Here is a 24,109-nt window from a genome sequence, read left to right on the forward strand (position 1 = left end):
TTGAGCATCTGGAAGAGATTTGTTCTCGTGCATCAAGCAGGTTCGGATGAGCTTCTGTTTATATTCGCTGATCAATGTTTAAAAGTGAATAAAAGCCTAAATTAAACCTGTTCATCATATAAAGCAATCAAGTCTCTTCAGAAAATTTGGACTAACCTGCTCAATTCATATGGATTAGTTTTACTAACTTTATGAAATTTTTGAAGCGTCAAAGTGGAGGTTGCGTAGACTGTCAATGGAGGGACAGAAATCTCTCAGATTTCATTTAAAATATCTTCATTTGTGTTCTGAAGTTGAACAAAAGTCTTACGGGTTTGGAACAACATGAGGTTGAGTAATTGATGACAGAATTTTCATTTTTGGCTAAACTATCCCTTTAAGTTCAACTAATTGCATTTAATATAAACTTAAACTATAATACATTTGACTTAAAGGGAAATAAGTGTTGAAAACATTACATTAAATTCACACTTAAGATATATACTTTCTATAATAAGTACTCTTTTTAAAAGTATGTTTTTTTTTTTTTAGTTAATGTGTACTTTTTGACAAGGGATATCAGAGAATACAATGCTACTACTATGGTAAATGTAAAAAAAACAAAACAACAACAACATGGTATTACCACATAAACATATAGTTTAAAAAAAAGAAGATAAGGTACCTTTGTACTCCTGAATACTATATTCAGCTTTGGTAACACCCATGGGAAAGTGTAGACTTCTGAGTAGTAAGACAGTTTTGGGGCATATCCTGCACATTTGACACTTTTTTCAATGTATTATGATTTATGAAGCACCAATTACATTTTGCATACTATTTAGGATAGATGGGAGTGCCTGTTGGAATGCAGAGCTTGTTTTGTCATATACACTAATGGGGAACTGCTCTTCAGAAAATCATCTTTTTAATGTCTTTGGCTTGACTTTAAACTTTAAATGAGTGAAGAACAGTCTCAAAGACTAGAGTTTCGTAAATTACCACTATTGACATTCTACTCATTAATACAATATTTATTGTGCTCATAGTAAAATGTGATGTATTTATATGATCTAATTATTGAGTTGCCAACTTTTAATTCATTCAATTATTGAGTTATCAACCTTGATGCTAGTCTCACTTGATAGCAGTTTAATTACGGATAGTGATGTATCCATTATTAATACAAACCTTTATGTGAAAACTGTGGGCTTTGTGTTCAGTTGTTGTCTTGATTCACAGTTAATAGCACTCATATTATCACTTATAATGACAAAATCCCACTATATTTAATGCCTTTGGACCTTGCTTAGCTGTGACCTTGTTGGGTATTCTTCCTGTACAAACCAGGGTAGCGTTTCCCAAAAGCATCGTAAGCCTAAGTTGATCGTAGCTCCATTGGTGGCAATGGAGCTACGATCAACTTAGGCTTACAATGCTTTTGGGAAACGCTACCCTTGTTTGTACAGGAAGAATACAAATAACAGAAGGAAACTGCCTACAAATTAGTGTCCTGTTATTAACAAAATAATATTTTCTTTGGAGAGGGATATGTTATATGAAATAAACAGCATGATTTTTTCTCCAGAACATCCCATAAGAGTTCAGTGATTATATGTAATGATGAAGAAGGCCATCTTAGTCTTTATTATATAGTCTTGATGTGTATATGAGGGAATATGGGAATATCATGAGGGAATAGTGATGCAGCAGTAAAAACAGCCTCATAATCTTCAGCTGTTATATGATCACACACAACAATCATTTGATATAATGACTCCCATGATAAAACAGCACATAATATTGCACATTCACTATCACATTTAACAGTTTCCAACAGATACAATGGGTTGAAGCCATCATTTGATTTTATTTAAACAAAACTCAGTCCAGATGTAAGAAATGCCGTTGGACATATTTTTTTTTTCAATTGCCCAGGTTTAATTCTCCATTCACCAGATGTGTGTTTCCTCATGTCTTGGGTCTGTATAATAGCGCTGCCATAAACTTTTTTATTTCTTTGGTGATTTTTAAGGCTTTATTATTGTGCCATTTAGCAACGATCCTACGAAGTGCCCATCTGTTCCTGTTGGTGCTCTGGAAGTAAACCGCTGTGACTTTTTTTTGCTGATGCAGTTTTCTATGTTGCCACATGCTGTCATTATTTATGCTCCCCTTGACGCATTAAATAATTCTGCAGTTATTGCACCTTCAGCTCAGGCACTGACTATTTGGCCCTTGTTGAAACCCTGCTGCTTTGAAACTGGACACCTCTGTATTATGGCTACTAAGCTGCTTATTGTAACTAACTGACTATTCGTTCTAGAATAGTAGTGGACTAGTTAGTGAGCATTATCAGTGATGGCTGGTAGACAGTGTAACAGATAAACTTGTGTAAAGGAAACATATGTTTCTGTCAGGCTCAGAGAGACACTTGGTCAGTTTTAGATTCCTCCAAGTGGTTCGCAAGAATTTTGTCTTATAAGTGAACACTGCAATTCAACGCACATTATCCAATAAATCAGCTTTGCTGATCTGTTTATCCACCTTTTTCCAGAGCAAACAATGAGCGGTGACAGATTCCAATGTCCTTTGAACTGTTGTACTATTCCAGTCTCAATTAGAAACCCATGATAATAATGGGTGAAAAGAGTGTCTAAATTAATTAAACTTTTTGAATACTACAAAAAAAAAAAAAAAAAAAAAAAAGGAGCTCAGGGTCAAGCTGTGCTGTTGTTGGCTGACACAACATTGGCAATAAACTGAAGGAAATCCTGAATTACATTCTATGGCAAAGACTGATGAGAGAAAATGAGCATGGCTTGCAGAGCTTCAAGTCAAGTCAAGTCACTTATTTATATAGCACTTTTTACAATGCAGATTGTGTCAAAGCAGCTTTACAGTGACTGGTAAATAATTTTGGCTGCACAGCAGCTCTTAAAGTAAATGGTGTTATTTTCCAGCTTAAGTAAATTCAGAATTGATTCATTCCGTAAAAAAATCAATAGTTATTAATGTAGTTTGCATACAATGGTGTCAATGCAGGCAGATCAAAAACAAATTGTTGAATATCAAGTGTCCCCAACTAAGCAAGCCAAGGCGAGAGCGGCAAGGAACCCAAACTCCAACAGGTGACAATAGGTGACAAACAGGTGATAAAAATGGAGAAAAAAAACCTTGGGAGAAACCAGGCTCAGTCAGGGGGCCAGTTCTCCTCTGGCCAAGAGCGAACAGTGCATTATTATGATACAGGCAGCTTTATAAGTCATAACCCGGATTGGGATTGCAACAGTCAAAATATTTAATCCAGTTCCATCTAGTTGAAGATTGGGAATCTGTGCCACTGGCTTCAGTTTAATATGATTGAAGTTATTAAGGTGGTCTTATCATTTTTGGACAAAAAGCCCTCTGAACTTCGCCATTATCTGGAGCTGTATGCTGTACAGTATGTAGGATATGAACACTGTTACCAACGTGGTTAACCTCAGGACGCTTCATGTCATCTAGTCATTCATTAAACTTTGACAGGCACTGCCAGTCAATGTGACGTGTTAATGTGTCAGCACTACCCAGGTGAAAAAAAAAAGTACACTATCATAATGTACTTAAAGTGCTCTATTTTCGCACACTAATTTTGTACTTAATATACTAAAAATTCTTCTTCTTAAGAACATCTAAGTGTACTCAACTGTGCTATTTTGAGACACCATGAAAATGAACTAAAATATGCTTTTAACATACTATGAGCTGTATTACAAAAATGTATTTAGTTACCACTTGTAGAACACTATGGGTTCAAGTGTACTACAAATGGTAACTAAATAAATTTTTGTAATACAGAAATAGTATAAGCACATTTTAGTTCATATTCATGGTGTCTCTAAAATAGCACAGTTGATACACTTAGATGTTCTCAATATTATCTTAAGAAGTACTAAAGAACAATTTTTAGTTTTTTTTTAAGTACAAAATTAGTGCGTGGAAATAGAGCACTTTAAGTATATTATGGAAGTGTACTTATTTTTCCACCTGGGTATGGATCTATTTGATGACCAGAAATATTTTCTGGGATGAGTCAGGTGAGATTTGCCCATTCCAGAAAAAGGTGGAGAGCATGCAATGTGAATGCAAAGTGTTTCTGTTCACTTCTTCTTCTTCACATTCACACAACTGCAAATTGAATTTTTTATAGGTTAACATACAAAGCTAATGACAAGCTAATACACTGTATGTGCTTCCCAATTAATGTACTATTCTTGCCATTTTAGTGTGTTCACACTGAAAATTCCAACTAAAAAAAAAAGTGCACTTCAAATTAATTAACAGGGAAAAAAAGTGCGGAATGTTGGACACTTCATGCGCTCAACTGTCACAGCTTTAATTACAGCTGAAGGCAGAAGCTATCAGACTCCGATACTGGATGACAAAATAACATTATAAAATAAAATTCATACACTACACAGTTGAGTGGACTCAGGAAACATCTTCCTTTTGTTGACAGAACAAGTCAGAGCAAGTATAACATACTCGGTATACTGCTAATTAGCAGCAAACTTATTGTGAACTAAACACATGATGTCTGTAATTCTTTATCATTTTTTATGTTTATCTGTCTGACATGATCTTTGTGCACTTCATGTGTAATGATATACGGTATATCTGTTTTTTTTTTGTCTCCTTTGTACAGCGTTCAAAAATAGCGGTGTATGAAAAAATGTGGTCGTACATGAAATCGGCCGAGCCCTCCGTCTTCGCCAAGACCACACCGGACGGAGTGGCACGGGTACGAAAGTCGAAGGGCAAATTCGCCTTTCTTCTCGAATCCACCATGAACGAATACATTGAGCAGAGGAAGCCCTGCGACACCATGAAAGTGGGCGGCAATCTGGACTCTAAGGGCTATGGTGTGGCGACCCCCAAAGGCTCAGCATTAAGGTGGGTGGAATAATATAACAATATTCTCCATGTTGTTATAGTATTCCACCTACCCTGATGTCCTGTGTTGTCATTTCCTCCCCTCCCCTTCCCCTCCCTCCCTCCCCAAACCCCCTCTATTTTGACAAAGAGGTAACGGTATAATGCATTTTGATTGTTATTTGATTCACAATGATGCTTCTGATCAGTTCTCTCTTCTTTAAATGTTTGTCTTCTTTTTCCAGTTTTTCAACCAGATTTTTATCATTTCGAGTGGCAATCATTTCACATTTGTGTGTGTGTGTGTGTGTGTCTGCGTCCCTTCCCGTCTCTCTGCTGTCTTTTTGTCCTTCGATCTTTCTCTCACTGTCTCGTGTGGCTGTCCTTCCTGACTGTTGTGTTGTCACTTTTAATTTAACAGTTCAACGGTTTTTCAATTTAGCTTGTAAAAGCTGCGCTGTCACTTGTGACGAATGTTAATTGCATGATGTTTGTTGTTGTTACTTTTCTTCTCAATGACAATGTCCCCATCCCGCACACTTCAGTTTGAAACAGCGTAACCCTCCATGCCACCTTGAATATTTAACACTTTCTTTGCTCTGAGCGTCTCTTACCTTCATATTTCGTGAAATTTTTAACCAAATTGTGCTCTTTCAACCATTCTGATTACTGCTATAATTGACTCTCAGTAGTAGTAGCTCACCGTATTCAGTAACGTTACCATATTACTACTACTATGCTAATGCAGTAGATTGCTCACAGACCTGTGCATTTTCTTACAAGTTATGTTTTATTGTTTCAAGAAATGCTGTTAACCTGGCAGTTTTAAAACTGAATGAGCAAGGCCTGTTGGACAAATTGAAAAACAAATGGTGGTACGACAAGGGAGAGTGCGGCAGCGGGGGAGGTGACTCCAAGGTCAGCCTCAATGTCACCGAAATCGGGTACCATAGTGCAGAGTAATCGGCAAGCCTGTTATTCCTGAACTGAGCCAAACCAAATCCAAAGAAAAACGCATCTTTTCAGTGACCCCACATTAATGTGCCATCTGAGAGCAAAACCAGAACCCTGACTTGGCTAACGGAGGAGAGAAAATGACCAGTATGATTTTGTCCTACTGAGGAGAAGTAATCTTGTTTTTTTTTTTTTTTTTTTCACACTAGCGCTTACCAACAGATGTTAGCAATGCTGTCAGTGTTGTTCGATTAGCAGCAGGAGCTGCGTTAGCTCATTAGCCATATTAGCGCTGAGACTGGTGAACTGTTCGTGTTTTAGGAATCAGGCAAAACATCCGCCTAGCAGACAGTGAAGAGAGATTTCAGATTGCCTTCTCGCTTTGCTTCTGCTAGGCAGCTGTCAAAGGATGGTAACCTAGTCTTGTTAGTTAGTCTTCCTCTATGGTTAAGGTTTAATCTATTATAACTCGGGTAGAATAACAATGCTAACTACCTATGACCAATTTATGCCAGACGTTAAAGTGGAAGTGTGCAAAGTCCCTTCCCAAACCAGCAGTGTGTTTACACTTAGTAGAATCAACCTACCAATGGTTATGTATGCATTTAATGGTTATGTAAACTTCAACACACTTCAGCTTTAATGTCTGACAGAAACTAAAAGACTGTAGGTTTAGTCTCATCAAGGCTGGTAAGAGAAAACACTGACACAAACAATGTGATCTGAGGCTTGAGAGGCTAAGAATAGCACACATACAAGAGAATTCCCATCTCCACACCAATTTGAACACAGGATCAGAAATCCATTCCTTCATTTGATCCTGGCTGTTTTTCCTTCCTCCACAAGGGCGATGTTATCCCACACAGCAGGGTACATGTGGAACGTGTCTGGCCCTTATTTTGTACTCATATGGAGGTGAAGATTAACTGATGTGCTACCCTTAGACTTTCCAGTTCATTTCACATCATACAGAAGGGCAATTTTATATGGAACTGTTCTTGTTGTTTGTTTTGGGAATAATAGCAAAAATGGGGACACGCATGATGAGGGCTAACAGTGCTTTTTCATGCGTGTCCCAGACTCTCCATGAACGTTAAAAGCCTCATTTTCAGGACCTAAAATTTTGCCGAAGTGGAGCATGGATGTAGTTTGTATAATAAATGCAATATAGAGCAGAAATTTTCTCGGCATGTAAAAAGGATTTATGTAACCACTAAAAGCATTTCAATTTAAGTGAAATTTCTTGCAATCTACCAAAATAGTTCAGTGTACATTTGCATAGCATTTAGGATTGTAAATGCTAGCTTTTCACCACTTAAAATATAACAATTTTTAGTGCTTGAATAGGTTGCCTAATCTCAGTTTTGGGGATGTTGGGAAGATTTTTCATTTGATTTAAAGTCAACATGAAATGGCATTCGCCACTTTCGTATGTGACATTTCTGAGTGAAATTTGGTGATTATTGATAGTTCAAAAAGAAAACAACTATGTAGGGCTGTTGTTATTTGCTATTATTGCTATTATATTTTTTAACCAGCAGTAAGTGACTGCACTGACTATTGCATACTAAGATTTTAGAAAGGCTGGATTATTTAGAAAAGAAAAAAGCAACCCAGGCTCATTGGGAAAAATGTGTCTCTACCTACATTTAATGCAAAACTGCAACAACATACTGATACATACAATTCTGCTTCATATGTTTGGCTTTTCTTAGCAAACTTGCTCGGAAGCTCACCTGGTACAGCATTGGACTTGTGATGCAGAGTGCTCAGGTACGAGTCACAATTAAAGCTAAAATGCTAAAATGACATGGTTAAAATGACAAGTGTTTTAATCTCACGTTTGCTTTTGTTAACACTATCGGTTAGGTTTAATGTAGATGGTACATTATTTTCAAAAACTCAATATTCAATAGAGCTTTAAAGTTTTAGGCCCACTTACCAGACATTTCATTTCTGAACTGGAGTGATACATACAACAACCAACATAATAAACGTTGCCAGATGAAACTGGCACCACTCGCTGGATATTTCACTTTGAAACATGTAAAAAGCAACGTAATATCATTTTTCACAAATGCCGCCACAGGCACATTTTTCCAATGAGCTTGGATTGGAAAAAGACATAAACATGCCAACATAGCAAGTATGGCCTAGGTGACGTCATCCAAAAACAAAAGCTATTGTGTCTGAGGGCAAGCGAGTCTTTAAATTTTGATCAAAGATAACATGCACTGGTGAACCGCTCACATGTAGACCAAAAATGTATATTCAGCCAAGTTTATAAGGCAAGTTTGGATTTCATGTTGACTTAAATTGTAATTTCTGGGACTTTTCCATAGTTTTCTATTTCCTGAAAATGGGGCCTAAAGTCTTTCGAATAACGTCTGTGCTAATTATTAAGGAGCAGGTTTTTCAGTACGATCAAAAGCATTGTGCCCCCTGCCTGTGGATGAAGGTGAAAGGTTATGTGAGCTTTCATAATCACCTTCTTTGTTCCAGCTCTCTGTTTTTGCAGTTTGCAGTGATTTGAAGCCCCCATTAGTCGACACGCAGTGGATGGGCTAGCTCTAATGATCTAATGCAGTGAGTCTACAGTGGCACGTCTGGACCCAGCCGCACAGCCAGCTGTGGAAAAACAGAACAAAAAGAGAGAAAAACAGGAGAAAAAATCCACATTAAGCCACCTGCAACAAACAGACATCATGAGTCACACAACCCGTTCTCCTCTCGGCCCCTGGCAGCCTGCTGCCATCCTTGCTGCTGATAGGTTTCCCACTCCAGTCGCTCCAAACGCTCTGAGGATAATTACGTTGTTAATCAATGTCTCTCCCCAAGCTAAAAGAAATGTTAGGACCACAAAGCTAAATCAGTAGCAGCCATGAGAAATGTAAAGAACATTTAAGCGACTAATTATGTCTAGACGAGTGATGGCACGGCTTTCTATTATGGTTTAAAAAAAAGAGTTAACAGTCTATTATAGTCAAAAAAATGTAATCATAGCAGTTTACATATCTTTTTAGAAAAAATGTTGCACTAATATTTAGGATATAAAACACTTAAAGTCAACATGAAATGATAATCGCAACCCATCCAACATGTGTATTTAAAGTTAAATGTGATATTCATCAAGAAAAAAAAATTCTGGACTTTATTTATGGCAAGCATTCATAGCACTGAAAAAAAAAGAAAATGCTGTAGGATTTATCTTTAAACAATTTTCACTCAGAAATGTCACAAATAATTACAAAGAAATGGCAAATATATTGAATAATCATGAAATTTTGAAGTAGAAATCCTGAAATACTATTTTCTTTTAATACATACTCTTATAATATTTATTTACAACAATTTTATGCAGTATACCAAAATCAATTGTGCAGGAAGCTCGTTTCCACCGTGGAATAAAAATTAATTGCTGCTTTTTTTTTTCTCTGCCAATTCTGACTTTATTTCTCAAAATTCCAAGTTTGTAATTTGTAATGTTTTTTTTTTTTTTTTTACCTTCAGAATTGTGATATAAATTCAAAATTGCAAAATTACAAAGTCAGAATTGTACATATATATAAAACAAAATTTTGTGAAAATTTTGTGCAATTTTGTGAAAAAGTAATTTATTCTGTGGTGGAAACAAGCTTCCATAGAGCAGGACACAAGTGATTACAGAGGCAGAGCAAATTATTGCATTTTGATGAAAGATTTGGAATCAAATTTTGATTTCATGTTGACTTTAATCATCTGAAACATCTACTAGCATTACGCTAACTGTATATAATTAAAGGGTACTACCCAAAATGGCTTCTACGTCAATTATTGATCAAAAGTAGATTGTTTATTTACAATAGTCCGTGCTTCGTTAGCCACTAACGCTAATGTCAATTACAGGACCTGTAGCCACCGATTAGCAAGACGTAGTATTACTGCAGTAGGCAGCGGTTTGGGTTAACGCCGCGTTAACTCCAGAACACAGGTAAACGCAAAGTTTTCCTTGGTAAATGCTTTCACTATTTGTGTCCGGTCTTGTTTACTTTTGTATGTGTGTCTGCTTGTTTGGTTTCTTTGTACTCTCCGCCTATAATCCGTTCACAGAGTCCTAACGTCAACTCTCCTCAGCCTGAGCAAAATACTACTGGTAATTTTCGTTGGTCTGTCAGTCAGTCGAGGGTTCCAGTGGAGATCTACATTCTCAGATGATCAAATTAACCAAGAAGCTTCTCTGCTTTTATAGTCACGCAGGCGATCTCTTCAGAAACCTGCCCGTTCTTCTCTTAACAGTGTATGCCGATTACTCAAAGCGATACGGGTAGGTCCTGGCACACTAGATTAGCCCTGGTGAATGGAAGGTACTAGTCAGAATGCCTGCCACATGTGTGTTGATAATGGCCAGGAGCCCTGCTTTATCGCTTTGTAAAGTATGAAGTAGTTAAGACTTGAATAACATAAAATAACATAATATAATGTTATTTATGTTATTTCCCACGTGAAGAACTCCTGTAAACCTTGCAGTATTGAAACTCAGTGAACAAGGCATCTTAGCCAAGCTGAAAAACAAATGGTGGTACGATAAGGGTGAATGTGGAACCAAGGACTCGGGAAGTAAGGTCAGTCGCTGCAGGTCTTTTGTACTGATTCAAAAAATTGCATTTTGACATATTGTTCATATGCAAAGAACAAGTCAATAGTCAAGTAGCTTGATTTAACTCATGTGTAGATGTAATGATTCATGGCCACAAATAAGAAAAAAAAGGGGGCGTGTGGCCTACAGTTTTGCACAATTCCCCATTATTTCAGATGATCAGATAAATTATAAGACATATTTTTCTGTTTCTCTGTTTGTTTTTTTAGCATTACCTCCAATGAATGCCCTCACATAAGGCTGTAATGATAAATCTAATGGGGAATTAGTTAAAAGTACAAATTGATCAACAGATTAGATTAATTTTTGTATACCAATTGTCTTTCTTGCTTATTTTTCACTTGATATAAATGACACAATAACCATTATGCTGCAGTTCTTACTCACCAAACTTCGAATTTAAAATTTGATGTATTAGTGTTGTTACTTATTTGTCTTTTACTCAAGGAAAAGGCCTATTCAATTATTGAGCCTCCTGTGAACATCGTTTCTCATCGTGACAAATAGTTTCAGCGCAAGTTTCATTAGAGAAGCAAAGGTTGACTCATTTTGTTTAGAAAGTGAAGATGGAAATGAATTTGTTATAACAGACAGAATAGTCCAAATGTAGCAGTAAAAACCAGCTCAATAAACGGCAAATAATGTAATACTAATGGACAAATTTTTAATGGACAAGTTTGGGGGGTAAACTGCAGCAGAATGGTTTGACTGATTCTTAAATTCAGTACTCTGGTGTAGAAAATATGTCAAAATATTAATTTGAAGGTTAAAGGATGGAAAGGCAGTTGTTTAAAGTAAGGTTATTAAGTCAGAGGTCTGACCTGTACGTAACTGACCAGCTTCCTCAGATACATGAAGAAGCCAATGAGAAGATCAGGTTAGAGAAAATATCTACATTCACCAGTTATGGTCCTAATTGACTTTAAATTACATTGAGCTAGAACTTTAGATGAGCCATATCATAGACTGATATTTTGGCTTAATCTCTCCATTGGAATCTAGATTCCTCTGGTAGCAGTAGAAATGCATTTTATAGTCAGTAGTTCTGCTTGATAGAACATGTGAAGAGCTGTATAGTGTGTGTTGTCAAACGACTGCCACTGCGAGATATGCTAACTATGTCCCTCGCTTCTCTTAGGACAAGACAAGTGCACTGAGCCTGAGCAATGTTGCTGGTGTCTTCTATATTCTGGTTGGTGGACTAGGGCTGGCCATGATGGTGGCTTTGATAGAGTTCTGTTACAAGTCACGTGCAGAAGCCAAACGGTTGAAACTTGAAAAGAACGCCCAAAACTATAAGCCAGCCCCGCCAGCCAACACCCAAAACTTTGCCACATACCGAGAAGGATACAACGTGTATGGAACAGAGAGCGTTAAGATCTAACGGTAATGCTTCTACGCCACCTGTGCGTGTGTGTGAGTGTGTGTGTGCAGGATGGATGGGTTTGTGTGCCAAAGCTGGAGATTGTGTTTGTCCTCGCAATGTCATTAATTCTAGATAATCGAATCAATTGAGAAGTGCAGCAGCGTCCTGGCTGATTTTTTTCCCCCAATGCTGGCTTGTTTTCAAATGGTTGCATCAGTCAGACTGCGCTACGGAATGCGATGGAAACACATTCTGTTAATATTTGTACTCTGGCAGAAAATAGTGAAAGATATCCATGTTCTACATGTGTATCATTTGGCACAGAAAAAAATTGACCAACCAAACCAACACAGTATGGGACAGTCAGAGATTGGAGGAACAGAGCAGCTATCTTTTATCATCCAAAATATTGACAGAAGTCATCTGAAATGACTCAATAATATAAAATCAGGACATACACTTAATCAGCGAATCTCAAAGAAATTGGGTCATATTTCAACCCCAAAATCAAGAGATTTGTAGACAGTATTTTACAGCCACTAATATGTTTTACATTGTGACATTATTTTGATATTACAGCCCAACAGATACTAAAATAATGTATACATACTTGTACTACCATTCAAATGTCTGGGGTCTGTTTTATTTTTTTTTATTTTTTTTTGGTCTCTTCTTCTTAGCAAGGCTGCATTTATTTGATCAAAAATAAAGTAATATTACAGTTTTTTTTAATAAAAAAAAAACAATATTGTGAAAAATTATTACAAAAGAACTTTCTATTTGAATATATTTTAAAATATAATTTATTCATGTCATGTTAAAGCTGAATTTTCAGGAGCCATTACTACAATTACTACAATATTAGTCCATATTTCTAATATGCTGATTTGGAGCTCAATAAACATTTGTTCAAAACAGTTGTGCTGCTTCATATTTTTGTGGAAATCATGATCATTTTTTCCCCTTTAAATCCTTTGATGCTTAGAAAGTACAAAAAAATACTTTTTTTTTTTTTTTTTGCAGCAGCAGCAGCAGCAGCAGTGTAAAAGCCATTACTTGTCACTATTCAATTTAATGCATCCTTGCTGAATAAAAGTATTTCTACCAGAAAGACTCGGGAAGCAAAGAAACGTTTGAATACGATTTATTCAACAGTTTGAATGTAAATATCAAAGATAAATGATAAAGTTCTTTGGTGTAGGCCCCCGTCCATAGTACAATCCGTAGGGTAGCAAAAGATTGCAGATCCTGCCTTAAGATGAAGGCAGGGGCGGAGCCTACCCCCGATGTATAGACAGGGGTGGGGAGAATAGAGGTGAATGCCGGCGATGGTATCTGGGAACACAATAGTGGGTGGGAACAGAACTTATATACTCAGGTGACGTGTAATGATTGGTTAGATAACGAGCAATGACGTGCATTAGAGTCTTCCGGGTAGAACTTCTGCTAAAGCTCCCATTTCTTACCCCAAACTTTTGAACTGTATTTGAATATTTTCAGCTTATAGTAATGAGAATAGGGTGGAGTGTTGCCTTTTCATAAAAAATTGTAAGAAAAAAAAAAAAAAAAACTAAAAACTTAAACTATTCTTTCTTTTGATTTTGGTGTGAAATATGACCAGGATGCATTCTTGACACGATTCAGTCTCATAGCAGCTGCTGAAGCCTGTGTTATAATGAATCAAAGAAATACATTATAGATTTTTCATTATTTCCAAATGTTCCATGTTTAAAATCAATTTAAATGTTTTAAGATTTAATGTAACATCTTACAGCGTCAGAGGATAGATGATAGGTACAATGCAAGTGATACTCTCTGATGCATATTCATAGAGCTGTGAGTCTCTAATGTGTGTGTGTGAGAGAGAGAGAGAGAGAGAGAGGCGTGTGTGTGTGAGTGCGTGTAAGAAAGTGTGTGTGAGAGTGTGCACGTGTTTGTGATTTATGAAGACACAAATTTGTTTAATGACATGTGTATTACTCTGGTATTACGACGTAAACATAAAATATGATGACATTTCATGATGAGTCCTCATTTAAAATAGCTTTAAAAACATGCTAAACAATTTTTTATTAAAAATGTAAAAATGCAGAATGTTTTCTGTGATGGGTAGGTTTAGGGGTAGATGTAGTGTAGAGGGATAGAATATACAGTTTGTACAGTATAAAAACCATTACGCCTATGGAATGTCCTCACTTTGATAGCAAAACAAACCTGTGTGTGTCTGTGTGTGTGAGTGTATGTGTGAGAGAGAGTGTGTGTATGGGTTTAACTATACTTGTGAGGGCCAAATGTCTTCACTTATATAGTACAATATTATGACAACCGACCATTAAAATGTCCTCACTAGTTAAAAAAGGCTTATAAATCAGTCAAAATATGTTTTTATTTAAATCTAATGTTTTGCACACATTTCTGTGATGAGTAGGTTTTAGGGGTAGGGGTTGGGTTAGGCCATAGAAAATATCATTAACCTGACATAAAATCAATGGAAGTCTATGCAATGTCCTCATTAATATAGTGAAAAAACGTGTGTGTGTGTGTGTTTGCAGACTCACAGCCTGGCAGCGTGGTGTGACGATTCCGACAAGACACCTTACAGAGACGGCTGGATCTTCAGGAGGGGTCGCCGCCCCTCTCGCCCACTTTCTCCATACACATCAACTCCAGCCTCTCCTGCCCACGCAGACGCCACAGCACGCTAATCAAAGACCCCGGCCGCGTGGACTGCCGCGAGAATTGGAATAGATTTCTTCAGTGCCTTATGGAATATTCAGAGTCTCACACTGATGCAAACTCATCGCAGAAACATTGCATCACTCAAATCAATGCCATCATCATATCTGTGAAATAAAAAGCGAGAAATAAAGCCATCACTTGCGATCTTAGCACACCGAAAGAGCCGATCGGACTCGAGACGTCCTCTCTGGACATTGGTGGTCGAGCTTGTAATACTGTAAATTTGCTTTCACACTCATTCAATCGGTGTATTAATTTATCAGAAGATCAGGATCTTTGTGAGTCGGTCGGATATGTTGCAGTATATTGTGTGCTTTTCTTTTGTCTGATGATCTATATTTCTCAGAAGTTCAGAAGCTATAAACCCCATTTGACCTTCAATAATGGCGTTCTCACACGTGAGCTTCAAAAAACCAAAAATCACCTCAGAGTCTCACGATTTCATTCATCCGCACACGCTTGACATGAACTTCCAAGATTTTGTAGTCATTACGGCATACTATACAAGAAACAGAAGCTATAAAACAGATCACATTAATGTAGATAAACCGCAATCCACAAAAAGGACATGGCTTTTACGATGTAGTATTTGATTACCTCACGGTTTTCCGAATATAATTCGCACATGAAATCAAGCTTTGAGATTTAGTTTTATTTGATGAGCATTATTAGTGTTTGGTGAATTATTTAGAAAACAAGACTAGGATTAATAACATTTACAATAGATTTATAAACGGAGCTAACGGGAAGCTTAGCACATTTACATTTTGCTGTGACATTTTTGTGTTGGAGAGAAGGAAAACAAACTGTGACTCCGTGGGGCTGAAGGATATTGCTGATCCTGTGACCATGGACAGATAGTTTTATAATGAAAAGCTTTTAAAAGACTACAACGTGGAAAACAAAATCTAAACGAACTGTACATTTCTAGTGAAGGATTCACAAACGAGTGACTGAATTCCCAAATTTTCTATCTGCATGCGAAAACTTGTGATTGCCAAGTAAAGCCCTGAGACTTCCATTAGATTCTAGAGGGTCGGTAGAAAGTCGGTTTCAGCATTCATATTTTGACCTGCTCCTAACTGTAAAACTGCACTTCAGCCCAGAGTACATGAGCAGGCGGCAGGCTGATGTAAGACATGCATGCGTGGGTGTCCTTTCCCGAGCCCTGATAGTGAGGCCTTGTACAAAGAATTTTAATACATTTTGTAAATAAAGACAAAAAAAAAAAAAAAAAAAAATGTATAGAAGAATGTGTGGGGGCTTTTTTTTTTCCTTGCTGACAATGTGTCTGTGGTCCTCATTTTATCAATGCAGGCTATTTGTGCTGAGAAGGTTTTGGATTACAAAGAAACCATCAACCACACGAGAATGGCATTCTCCGTCAATACTAATGTTTTCACACTAATATTTTTTTTTTGTTTCACTTTATTAAAAAATCACGTTCGTTATAATAAATAAATGGAGTCAGCACCATGTGTACAAACTGAGAAAATGTTGTAAGATTGACTTTATAAAGGAAATGTATGGAATATTCTGTTGCACACAAGCAAACTATTGTCTTTTGGGTATTAAAGGTAGGGTAGGCAATTTCAGAGAGGCTAGCTATAGAGCGCTGCGAGTGATGGTGAATTTTTGAAGCATCACACTGGTTCCCTCGACAAAAACCACATAGGATTTTTCCAATGGCTTTTGGATTTCAGAGAGTAAGCTCTGTGACTAACAAAAGCTTATGATTCTTACATGTTTGGTTCATTATGATAACCTTTACAAATGAACAAGCCTAAATACAGTCGGCAAAAGTAAAAAGCTAAAAGTAGGCTATAAACGACCTACACCATGGTCACATGAATTCAACATCACCATCACTAAGCTTCCAACAACTCCTTCTGTCCTTTAGAACATTTTCCCTTAAAGTTTGACTCATTTCATTTCATTACTGGATAAATCAGTGTGTTTGAATAAATCTGTTGAATGAATGATTCAATGACATTAATTCAAATACATTTTTTAACAGTCACTTGTCACCACCTACTGGTGTAACGATGTAATTGATACAATCTTAATTTAAAGCATCAAGTTACTTTCAAATGGTCATTTACTCTGTTTTGATCACTACTGTAGACATAAGTGTTTATATCCGAACTATAAACTTTTATCCCAGTACTTCTGTGATAATTTGAATTATTGTGACAGAGAAATAATGATACTGTGTGGTTGAAAAGACTGTTTCATACATGAAAACTGCTCTCTCTGGATCAGCGGCAGCGCCAACACAGATCTGAATGTTTGCTGAGATCGTACTTGTCAAAGGTTTCATAGACATAGCCGAATCATGATCATTTTGGAATAAGATTGTGTGGGTGTTTGAATCGAGATTACAATCTTTTAACAATTATTCGTGCTGCTCTACAAGTCTGTGAAAGCGACTACTGCGTAGATGAGTTTACCTGTTCAGCTGATGATGTTTAATACCCATAATGCCCTCATTTAGCCTTTTTCAAGGCACAAAAGTAAAAAATCACAAGAGGGTATTACTGATGTATTTTATGTCTTAGAATAAAACGTGAAAATATCTTGAGCTTGTGGTCACCACAGACTTTATTTCAGGCATTTAACCAAAAACCCATAGAAAAAAAGAAATTGACTTCGGGACAATGGAACTGGAAGCCCTAAAATGCAAACTCATGTCTGTGTTTTGGCCTACAAAAATATTTTATCCCTGCACCACTCTATAGCAAACTAGCTTTGAAAGCATTAGGCCCCACCCTCCCTTCAGAGCGCTCTCTAAAACCACACCTCCTCCAGAACACATGAACGCGCACAGCCAGAGCAGAGTCTGCAAAGCATCATGAGAGAGCCTTTCTAACCTTATTAAATGTGCCATTTTTCATAACAAATTCATACATTTATATTTATGAATTGAGCTAGAATTCAGGAACAATCAGGAAGAATTTTTATTTTATGTTTTGTGATGGTTGTTCATGAGTCGCTTCGCTTGTATTAGCCCAATATTCTAAAAAAAAATCCTCCAGGTCCCAAAAATTCTTGATGCATGATGCATTAAGAGAAAAGAAAAGATATTTAAACAAAATAAGAAAAAATTTGGACATCTTTATCCTGTTCAAAAGTTTTCACCCCCGACTCTTAATGCATCGTGTTTCCTTCTGGAGCATCAGTGAATGTTTGAACCTTTTTTAATAGTGGTCTTTGAGTCCCTCAGTTGTCCTCAGTGTGAAAAGATGGATCTCAAAATCATTCAGTCACTGCTGGAAAGGGTTCAAATATGCAAAAGATGCTGGAAAATTTTTGGGACCTGGAGGATTTTTCTAAAGAATATTGGGCAGTTTAACTGCTCAGGACTCATGAACAACATCACAAAAAAAAAAAAAAAAAAAAAAAAAAAAAAAAAACAGTCATAGATCATCCAGGTAACCACACAGTATTAAGAATCAAGGGTTCACAAACTTTTGAGCGGGTTGTTTTTATAAATTTAGCTATTTTTTTGTCTTGTGGACCATATGTAAACATTTTTTATGTAAAATATCTTACTCAGTACAGTACTAAATAAAAAATAACATGCATACTGTATGATCCCTCTTATTTTGTTAAAATTATTCACATTTTCACAGATTCTGCAAGGGGTTCACAATCTTTCAAGCAGCACTGTATTTACAGACTGTTTAATGAGGCTCAGAAGTAAATGCATTTAAATTCATGATAACTATTTTATGAGATTAATGTTTTAAATAGAATCTTTTGAATAAAGATTTTGAAGAATATTTTGAAGTTTTGAAGAAATATTAAATGAATTAAACATTAACTGAAATGATACTTTAAAAATGAAACCAATAGGGGGTGGCAAGTCACTGTCTTTGTCACTGAATCATTCATTCAATCGATTCGTTCAAACGGCTGATTCATTCAGGGAAAAAAGCAAGCAACTTATTGTTTATATGACATGGGCTGCGTTCCAGTTCATTTTTTTATGCTCTTCCCTCGCTAACTTCTGCTCGGATGAACGTCATTGCTTACGTTGGGGGGAAGTCATGCAATGGGCTGAATTGGAATGTCCTAAGGCCTTGATCACTTGGATTCTGCTATGGAATTGATTTATTAATTAATTAATTATTAATTAATGCAGCATTCTATATGTATATAGGTGTGTTTGGGTTGTTTTAGATATTTAAAAAAATAATAATAATAATATAATATATCATAGAGTTGTTTGTGGTGGGTTAAATTAAACGTGATATGCAGTGACATCACAATCGTGTTGCATTGTGGTATATGAAGCTGCCTGAAGTGTACATATGAAGTAGACTAGCTACCTCGGTCAAAATCAAGTGAGTGAGGATCTGTCCATATAAACTTCCCTCGTCCACTTCATGAAGTGGAACGCACTTCAAAATGGCAGCAGGGATTCCCCCGAGGGGAAGTGCTTAGGGAAGTTCATGAGTACGTGTCTTAAAGTGGAGTGGAACGCAGCCTGGGTCATTGAATCATTGACTCACTAGATTTGTTTGAAAATGCAAACTCATTCATAAATGAAACAACTGTGTTTGCTCGGAGATGCGCAGCGGTTCAGTTTGTTTGGAACTATTTTCGTTGACAAAATAGAGCAAAATCTGACAATACTGTTCCTAAAATGTAGTCACTCACTTAATATTAACTTCATGTTTATTGATTTGTTGTATAAAAGCAATATTACATGTGCAAACCTTTATAATCGTTAACAAAGCTGTCACTCATCTCAGTTCATTGCGATCTCACACTTCCGCTATACAGGTGCTGGTCATATAATTAGAATATCATCAAAAAGTTGATCATTCAGACACTCTAATCAGCTAATTAACTCAAAACATCTGCAAAGGCCTTTAAATGGTCTCTCAGTCTAGTTCTGTAGGCTACACAATCATGGGGAAGACTGCTGACTTGATAGTTGTCCAAAAGACGACCATTGACACCTTGCACAAGGAGGGCAAGACAAAAAAGGTCATTGCAAAAGAGGCTGGCTGTTCACAGAGCTCTGTGTCCAAGCACATTAATAGAGAGGCGAAGGGAAGGAAAAGATGTGGTAGAAAAAAGTGTACAAGCAATAGGGATAACCGCACCCTGGAGAGGATTGTGAAACAAAACCCATTCAAAAATGTGGGGGAGATTCACAAAGAGTGGACTGCAGCTGGAGTCAGTGCTTCAAGAACCACTACGCACAGACGTATGCAAGACGTGGGTTTCAGCTGTCGCATTCCTTGTGTCAAGCCACTCTTGAACAACAGACAGCGTCAGAAGCGTCTAAAGACAAAAAGGACTGGACTGCTGCTGAGTGGTCCAAAGTTATGTTCTCTGATGAAAGTAAATTTTGCATTTCCTTTGGAAATCAGGGTCCCAGAGTCTGGAGGAAGAGAGGAGAGGCACACAATCCACATTGCTTGAGGTCCAGTGTAAAGTTTACACAGTGATGGTTTGGGGTGCCATGTCATCTGCTGGTGTTGGTCCACTGTGTTTTCTGAGGTCGAAGGTCAACGCAGCCGTATACCAGGAAGTTTTAGAGCACTTAATGCTTCCTGCTGCTGACCAACTTTATGGAGATGCAGATTTTATTTTCCAACAGGAAAAGTGCCAAAGGACCATGGTATCCCTGTTCTCAATTGGCCAGCAAACTCGCCTGACCTTAACCCCATAGAAAATCTATGGGGTATTGTGAAGAGGAAGATGCGATATGCCAGACCCAACAATGCAGAAGAGCTGAAGGCCACTATCAACCTGGGCTCTCATAACACCTGAGCAGTGCCACAGACTGATCGACTCCATGCCACGCCGCATTGCTGCAGTAATTCAGGCAAAAGGAGCCCCAACTAAGTATTGAGTGCTGTACATGCTCATACTTTTCATGTTCATACTTTTCAGTTGGCCAAGATTTCTAAAAACCCTTTCTTTGTATTGGTCTGAAGTAATATTCTAATTTTCTGAAATACTGAATTTGGGATTTTCCTTAGTTGTCAGTTATAATCATCAAAATTAAAAGAAATAAACATTTGAAATATATCAGTCTGTGTGTAATGAATGAATATAATATACAAGTTTCACTTTTTGAATGGAAGTAGTGAAATAAATCAACTTTTTGATGATATTCTAATTATATGACCAGCACCTGTAATTAATGAAATTGTCTATACTGCACAATGAATCTTTTCTTTACATCGTGTATGTACTTTGTTTGTTATAATGAGAGAATTGTGAGCTTGCATAACTCAGCACTGAACAAAAACCTTTTGAGCGGTGTAACTTAAACGCCTCTGATTGGCAAACTGGAAACACACATACGCACTGTTTGGCCTGTTTTGCACCCTCTAGCACCCGCGTAGAACCGGGCCAGATCGGGTCAGTTGCACTGGTGCTCCAAGATACTTTTTCACAGTCGCACACAGTAAATTTCGGTCGCAAATGCGACTGAGATGGTCACACTCTAGAGCCCTGGAAATGCATAATTCCTAGTCCGAGTGTGTGAAACGATCTGAGTAGAACGTCACAAGTTAGCATTTCTTAATTACAGCATGGCGTGAACGCAGTATAAGCTTGTTATTTTGGTTCAGGAGGAACTGTAAATTATGCTGTTTGTTTGCGGCGCTCTGTGACCCTCTAGGTGCGTCCCAATTCACATACTTATGCACTATTCTATTACGTTTTTAAGTACAAATCGTGCGAGTAGTGCGTTCACACAGAAAATTCCATCAAGAAAAAGTGCACTTTAAATACACAGATAATGCACTAAATTAACGGAAAAAGCAAAGTGTGGAATGTTGGACACTTCATGCACTCAGCTGTCGCAGCTGTAATTACGTAGCAGAGGGGGAGGGGGATCAGACTCTGATGTTTAATGATAAAATAAATTTCATACACTACATAGTGCATAAGTACATAGTGTATAGTGCGTCATTTGGGATGCAACTTCTGTCCTCAACTCTGCATAGCCTCATGGAATGCACTGATGACTTGTGATGTCCGTGCGAGCAGGAGGCAGGTAGGACATTGAATCATTGCATTCGGACCAATTGATTGAATGGACATTTTTGGTCCTGAGACTTCCACAGAAGATATACAGAATATTTTTTTAATATTTAGACCAAATAAGAATGTGAAGAGAGTTTCAACCAGTATACTTAATAAGTGTTTATGAAAAACATTGCCTACCCAACCTGTAAACCAGATTATATTTTACAATATTTTTCTGCAATTAACTGAAAATGAATTCTACAGTAAAAATGAACAGATGGTTGAATGGTTTGTTGGATAGTCCAGACACTTTCCCACCTGATGTGTTAAAACAAGTTACTTTTTGTGCTGTTCATGTTATGTTAGACAATAGTTTATCCAACCACTTAGATAACTGATAATAGACTTGGATGTTTGAATGCTGTGATTTAACACAATGAAACAACACCCCTTAGCTAAGACTGTACTCACAATATTCAGTAATACAGCTTTTATTGCCTAAATGAAACATTTTAGCTACTCAAATGAGACCTCATAATTGGGTGTATATTCACAATAAAATCAATTTTATAATTTGGATATTCAATTTGAACAGAATTAATATGATCTCTTCAACAAAATATGATGTATTTGGACACTTAGACTAGCCTACTTAAAATTCCAGCGTGTCATTTAGTAATACTGTATATCAGGGTTCCTCAATTAGTTTTCACCAAGGGCCAAATTCTGCCAACAATACAAAGCTAAGGGCCACTGACTAGTGGTCCACCGATATTGTTTTTTTTTTTTTTTTTTTTTTTTTTGTTTGTTTTTTGATGGCCAATGCCAATATATTAGACAGCAGGGTGACAGATGGCCGATATAAATCTGGTATCTATTATATGTATAATTTATATTTATTATTTCATATTAATAAATTAGAAATATGAATATTAAAATTCAATTATTGAATGAAAATTAAAATTTAAAATAAATAAATATTTAAAATAAACATGCTTATATTTTAGATGGCAACTTTCTTGCCAAGGTAATGACAAGGTTTTTAGCACAAGTGAAAATAGCATGAATATGACATAGTGGGCAACTGGATATAGCGCAGCATATTTTAAAATCTAGGATTTAAAGTTTGTAAATCCTCCAGTGAAACTGAACTCTCAAGTCCGCATTCACTTCACACGGACTGACTGTCATGCACAGAATACACGCGTTCATGCGGGCTACAAATAGAAGACACCTCAGAAGATCTCATAGCTGGATTTGATTGAATATGCAAGGTTTGTGAAATTAAATGTTAATTAGATATTCAGAGATTTGTTTTAATGATATAGATGTGTATTTGCTGAATGTTGACAATAAATGAGAAAGTATTATAGCTTTTAGTTTGCCTTTCTGTAACTAATAATATAAAAGCAAGCGCTATACTTTCTCACATACCATTCACTTTCTTTGTTCAACACGCCGTCTAGCAATTGTGGTGGTCAGGCAAAATAAAACAAAAAAAACTGAGTCCATTCACATTTGAGTCGTCTATTTGCCGTGTCCACTTTTCTTTTCTTTTCTTTTCTTCACACTTGCCTTGTTTTCACTGTCAGAATAACTGTGCGTGTCCACTGGCGCGGAGCGAGAGGAGCAGAGCAAGCGAAAAACACTGAAGCTGTTTATACTGTGAAATTAATATCTTACCGATTCGTACACATATTTGCACTTTGTTCAGTCAGCGAGCGAGTGAAGAAAACACCGGCATTTTAGTGATGACTCATCTGAACACCTCTGATTGGTCATTGCATTCATAAGCTCAACAGCATCGTGTGTGATTGGTTACAGTCTATGGTTAAGACAACGTCAGCACTATTGACGGCAAAATAGGCTACAGCATATTTCGTTCTGTATTGACAGGGAGGTTTTTTTAAGCAGAATTTGATGAGAATTTGATGCAGTTGCAGATACCATAGAGAGTAAAAGAAACACTAGGCGGGCCGCGGGAGGCGCCGAAAAGCGCTGTGTTTTTGCATCCCTGATATCTACAATTTCCCCAACAACAGCCATGTTATCACATAAGCACAATTTACCCTTGAAAAAAGTCGGTGATCTTTCTTTTTCCTCTTTTTCTCTCCATGTGCAGGATTCTAAATTAAGAAAAATAATATTAGCTTCCTAGATAGCTTACCAAGCTCTCATGTACTGTACATTCATGCTCAAATCACATTCACTTTAATCAACTCACAGACTTGAATTAAGTCCTGATTTATCTTTCGTAATCACTGACTGGACAAGTAGGTTGTTAAGCTAGCTTTGAATAACTAGTCTAGCTGCTAGGTCTGCTGTTAGCTGGCAGATCATTTGGCTTCATACACATAAGTTACAGCTAGCAAGAAACGTTGACAAATGTACTCTTCTAATCATTACACTGGGTATCTAGTTAATGCAACTTTTGATAACTCGAACTCCTAATATTTTACTATAAGCAATTATGGAGATATAAACACAATCGAAGCCCTTACAGGATTTTCATTCAGGATTTCACT

The 24,109-nt window shown here is 36.9% G+C and overlaps 1 protein-coding gene across 8 annotated transcripts in view; it reads left to right on the plus strand.

Moving 5' to 3' along the window:
• gria3b (glutamate receptor, ionotropic, AMPA 3b) overlaps positions 1–17,202 on the plus strand; it is a 147,040-nt gene extending 129,838 nt beyond the window's left edge. The window contains exons 13-16 of one of the 8 annotated variants that reach the window (XR_007182704.1): positions 4,667–4,914; positions 5,697–5,811; positions 10,334–10,448; positions 11,622–11,758. Coding sequence is in view for 6 of the 8 variants with exons in the window: in XM_048176211.1 (XP_048032168.1) it covers positions 4,667–4,914; positions 5,697–5,811; positions 11,622–11,867 (609 nt within the window). In the remaining 2 variants the exon portion in view is untranslated. Of the gene's footprint in view, positions 1–4,666; positions 4,915–5,138; positions 8,080–10,333; positions 10,504–11,621; positions 11,870–14,401 lie in introns of those variants that run through there. The other 7 variants (XM_048176211.1, XM_048176212.1, XR_007182703.1 and 4 more) reach the window with 7 other exon arrangements.
• Positions 17,203–24,109: the final 6,907 nt, after the last annotated feature.

The sequence above is a fragment of the Megalobrama amblycephala genome, linkage group LG23 (assembly GCF_018812025.1).
Source record: "Megalobrama amblycephala isolate DHTTF-2021 linkage group LG23, ASM1881202v1, whole genome shotgun sequence".
NCBI lineage: Eukaryota > Metazoa > Chordata > Actinopteri > Cypriniformes > Xenocyprididae > Megalobrama > Megalobrama amblycephala.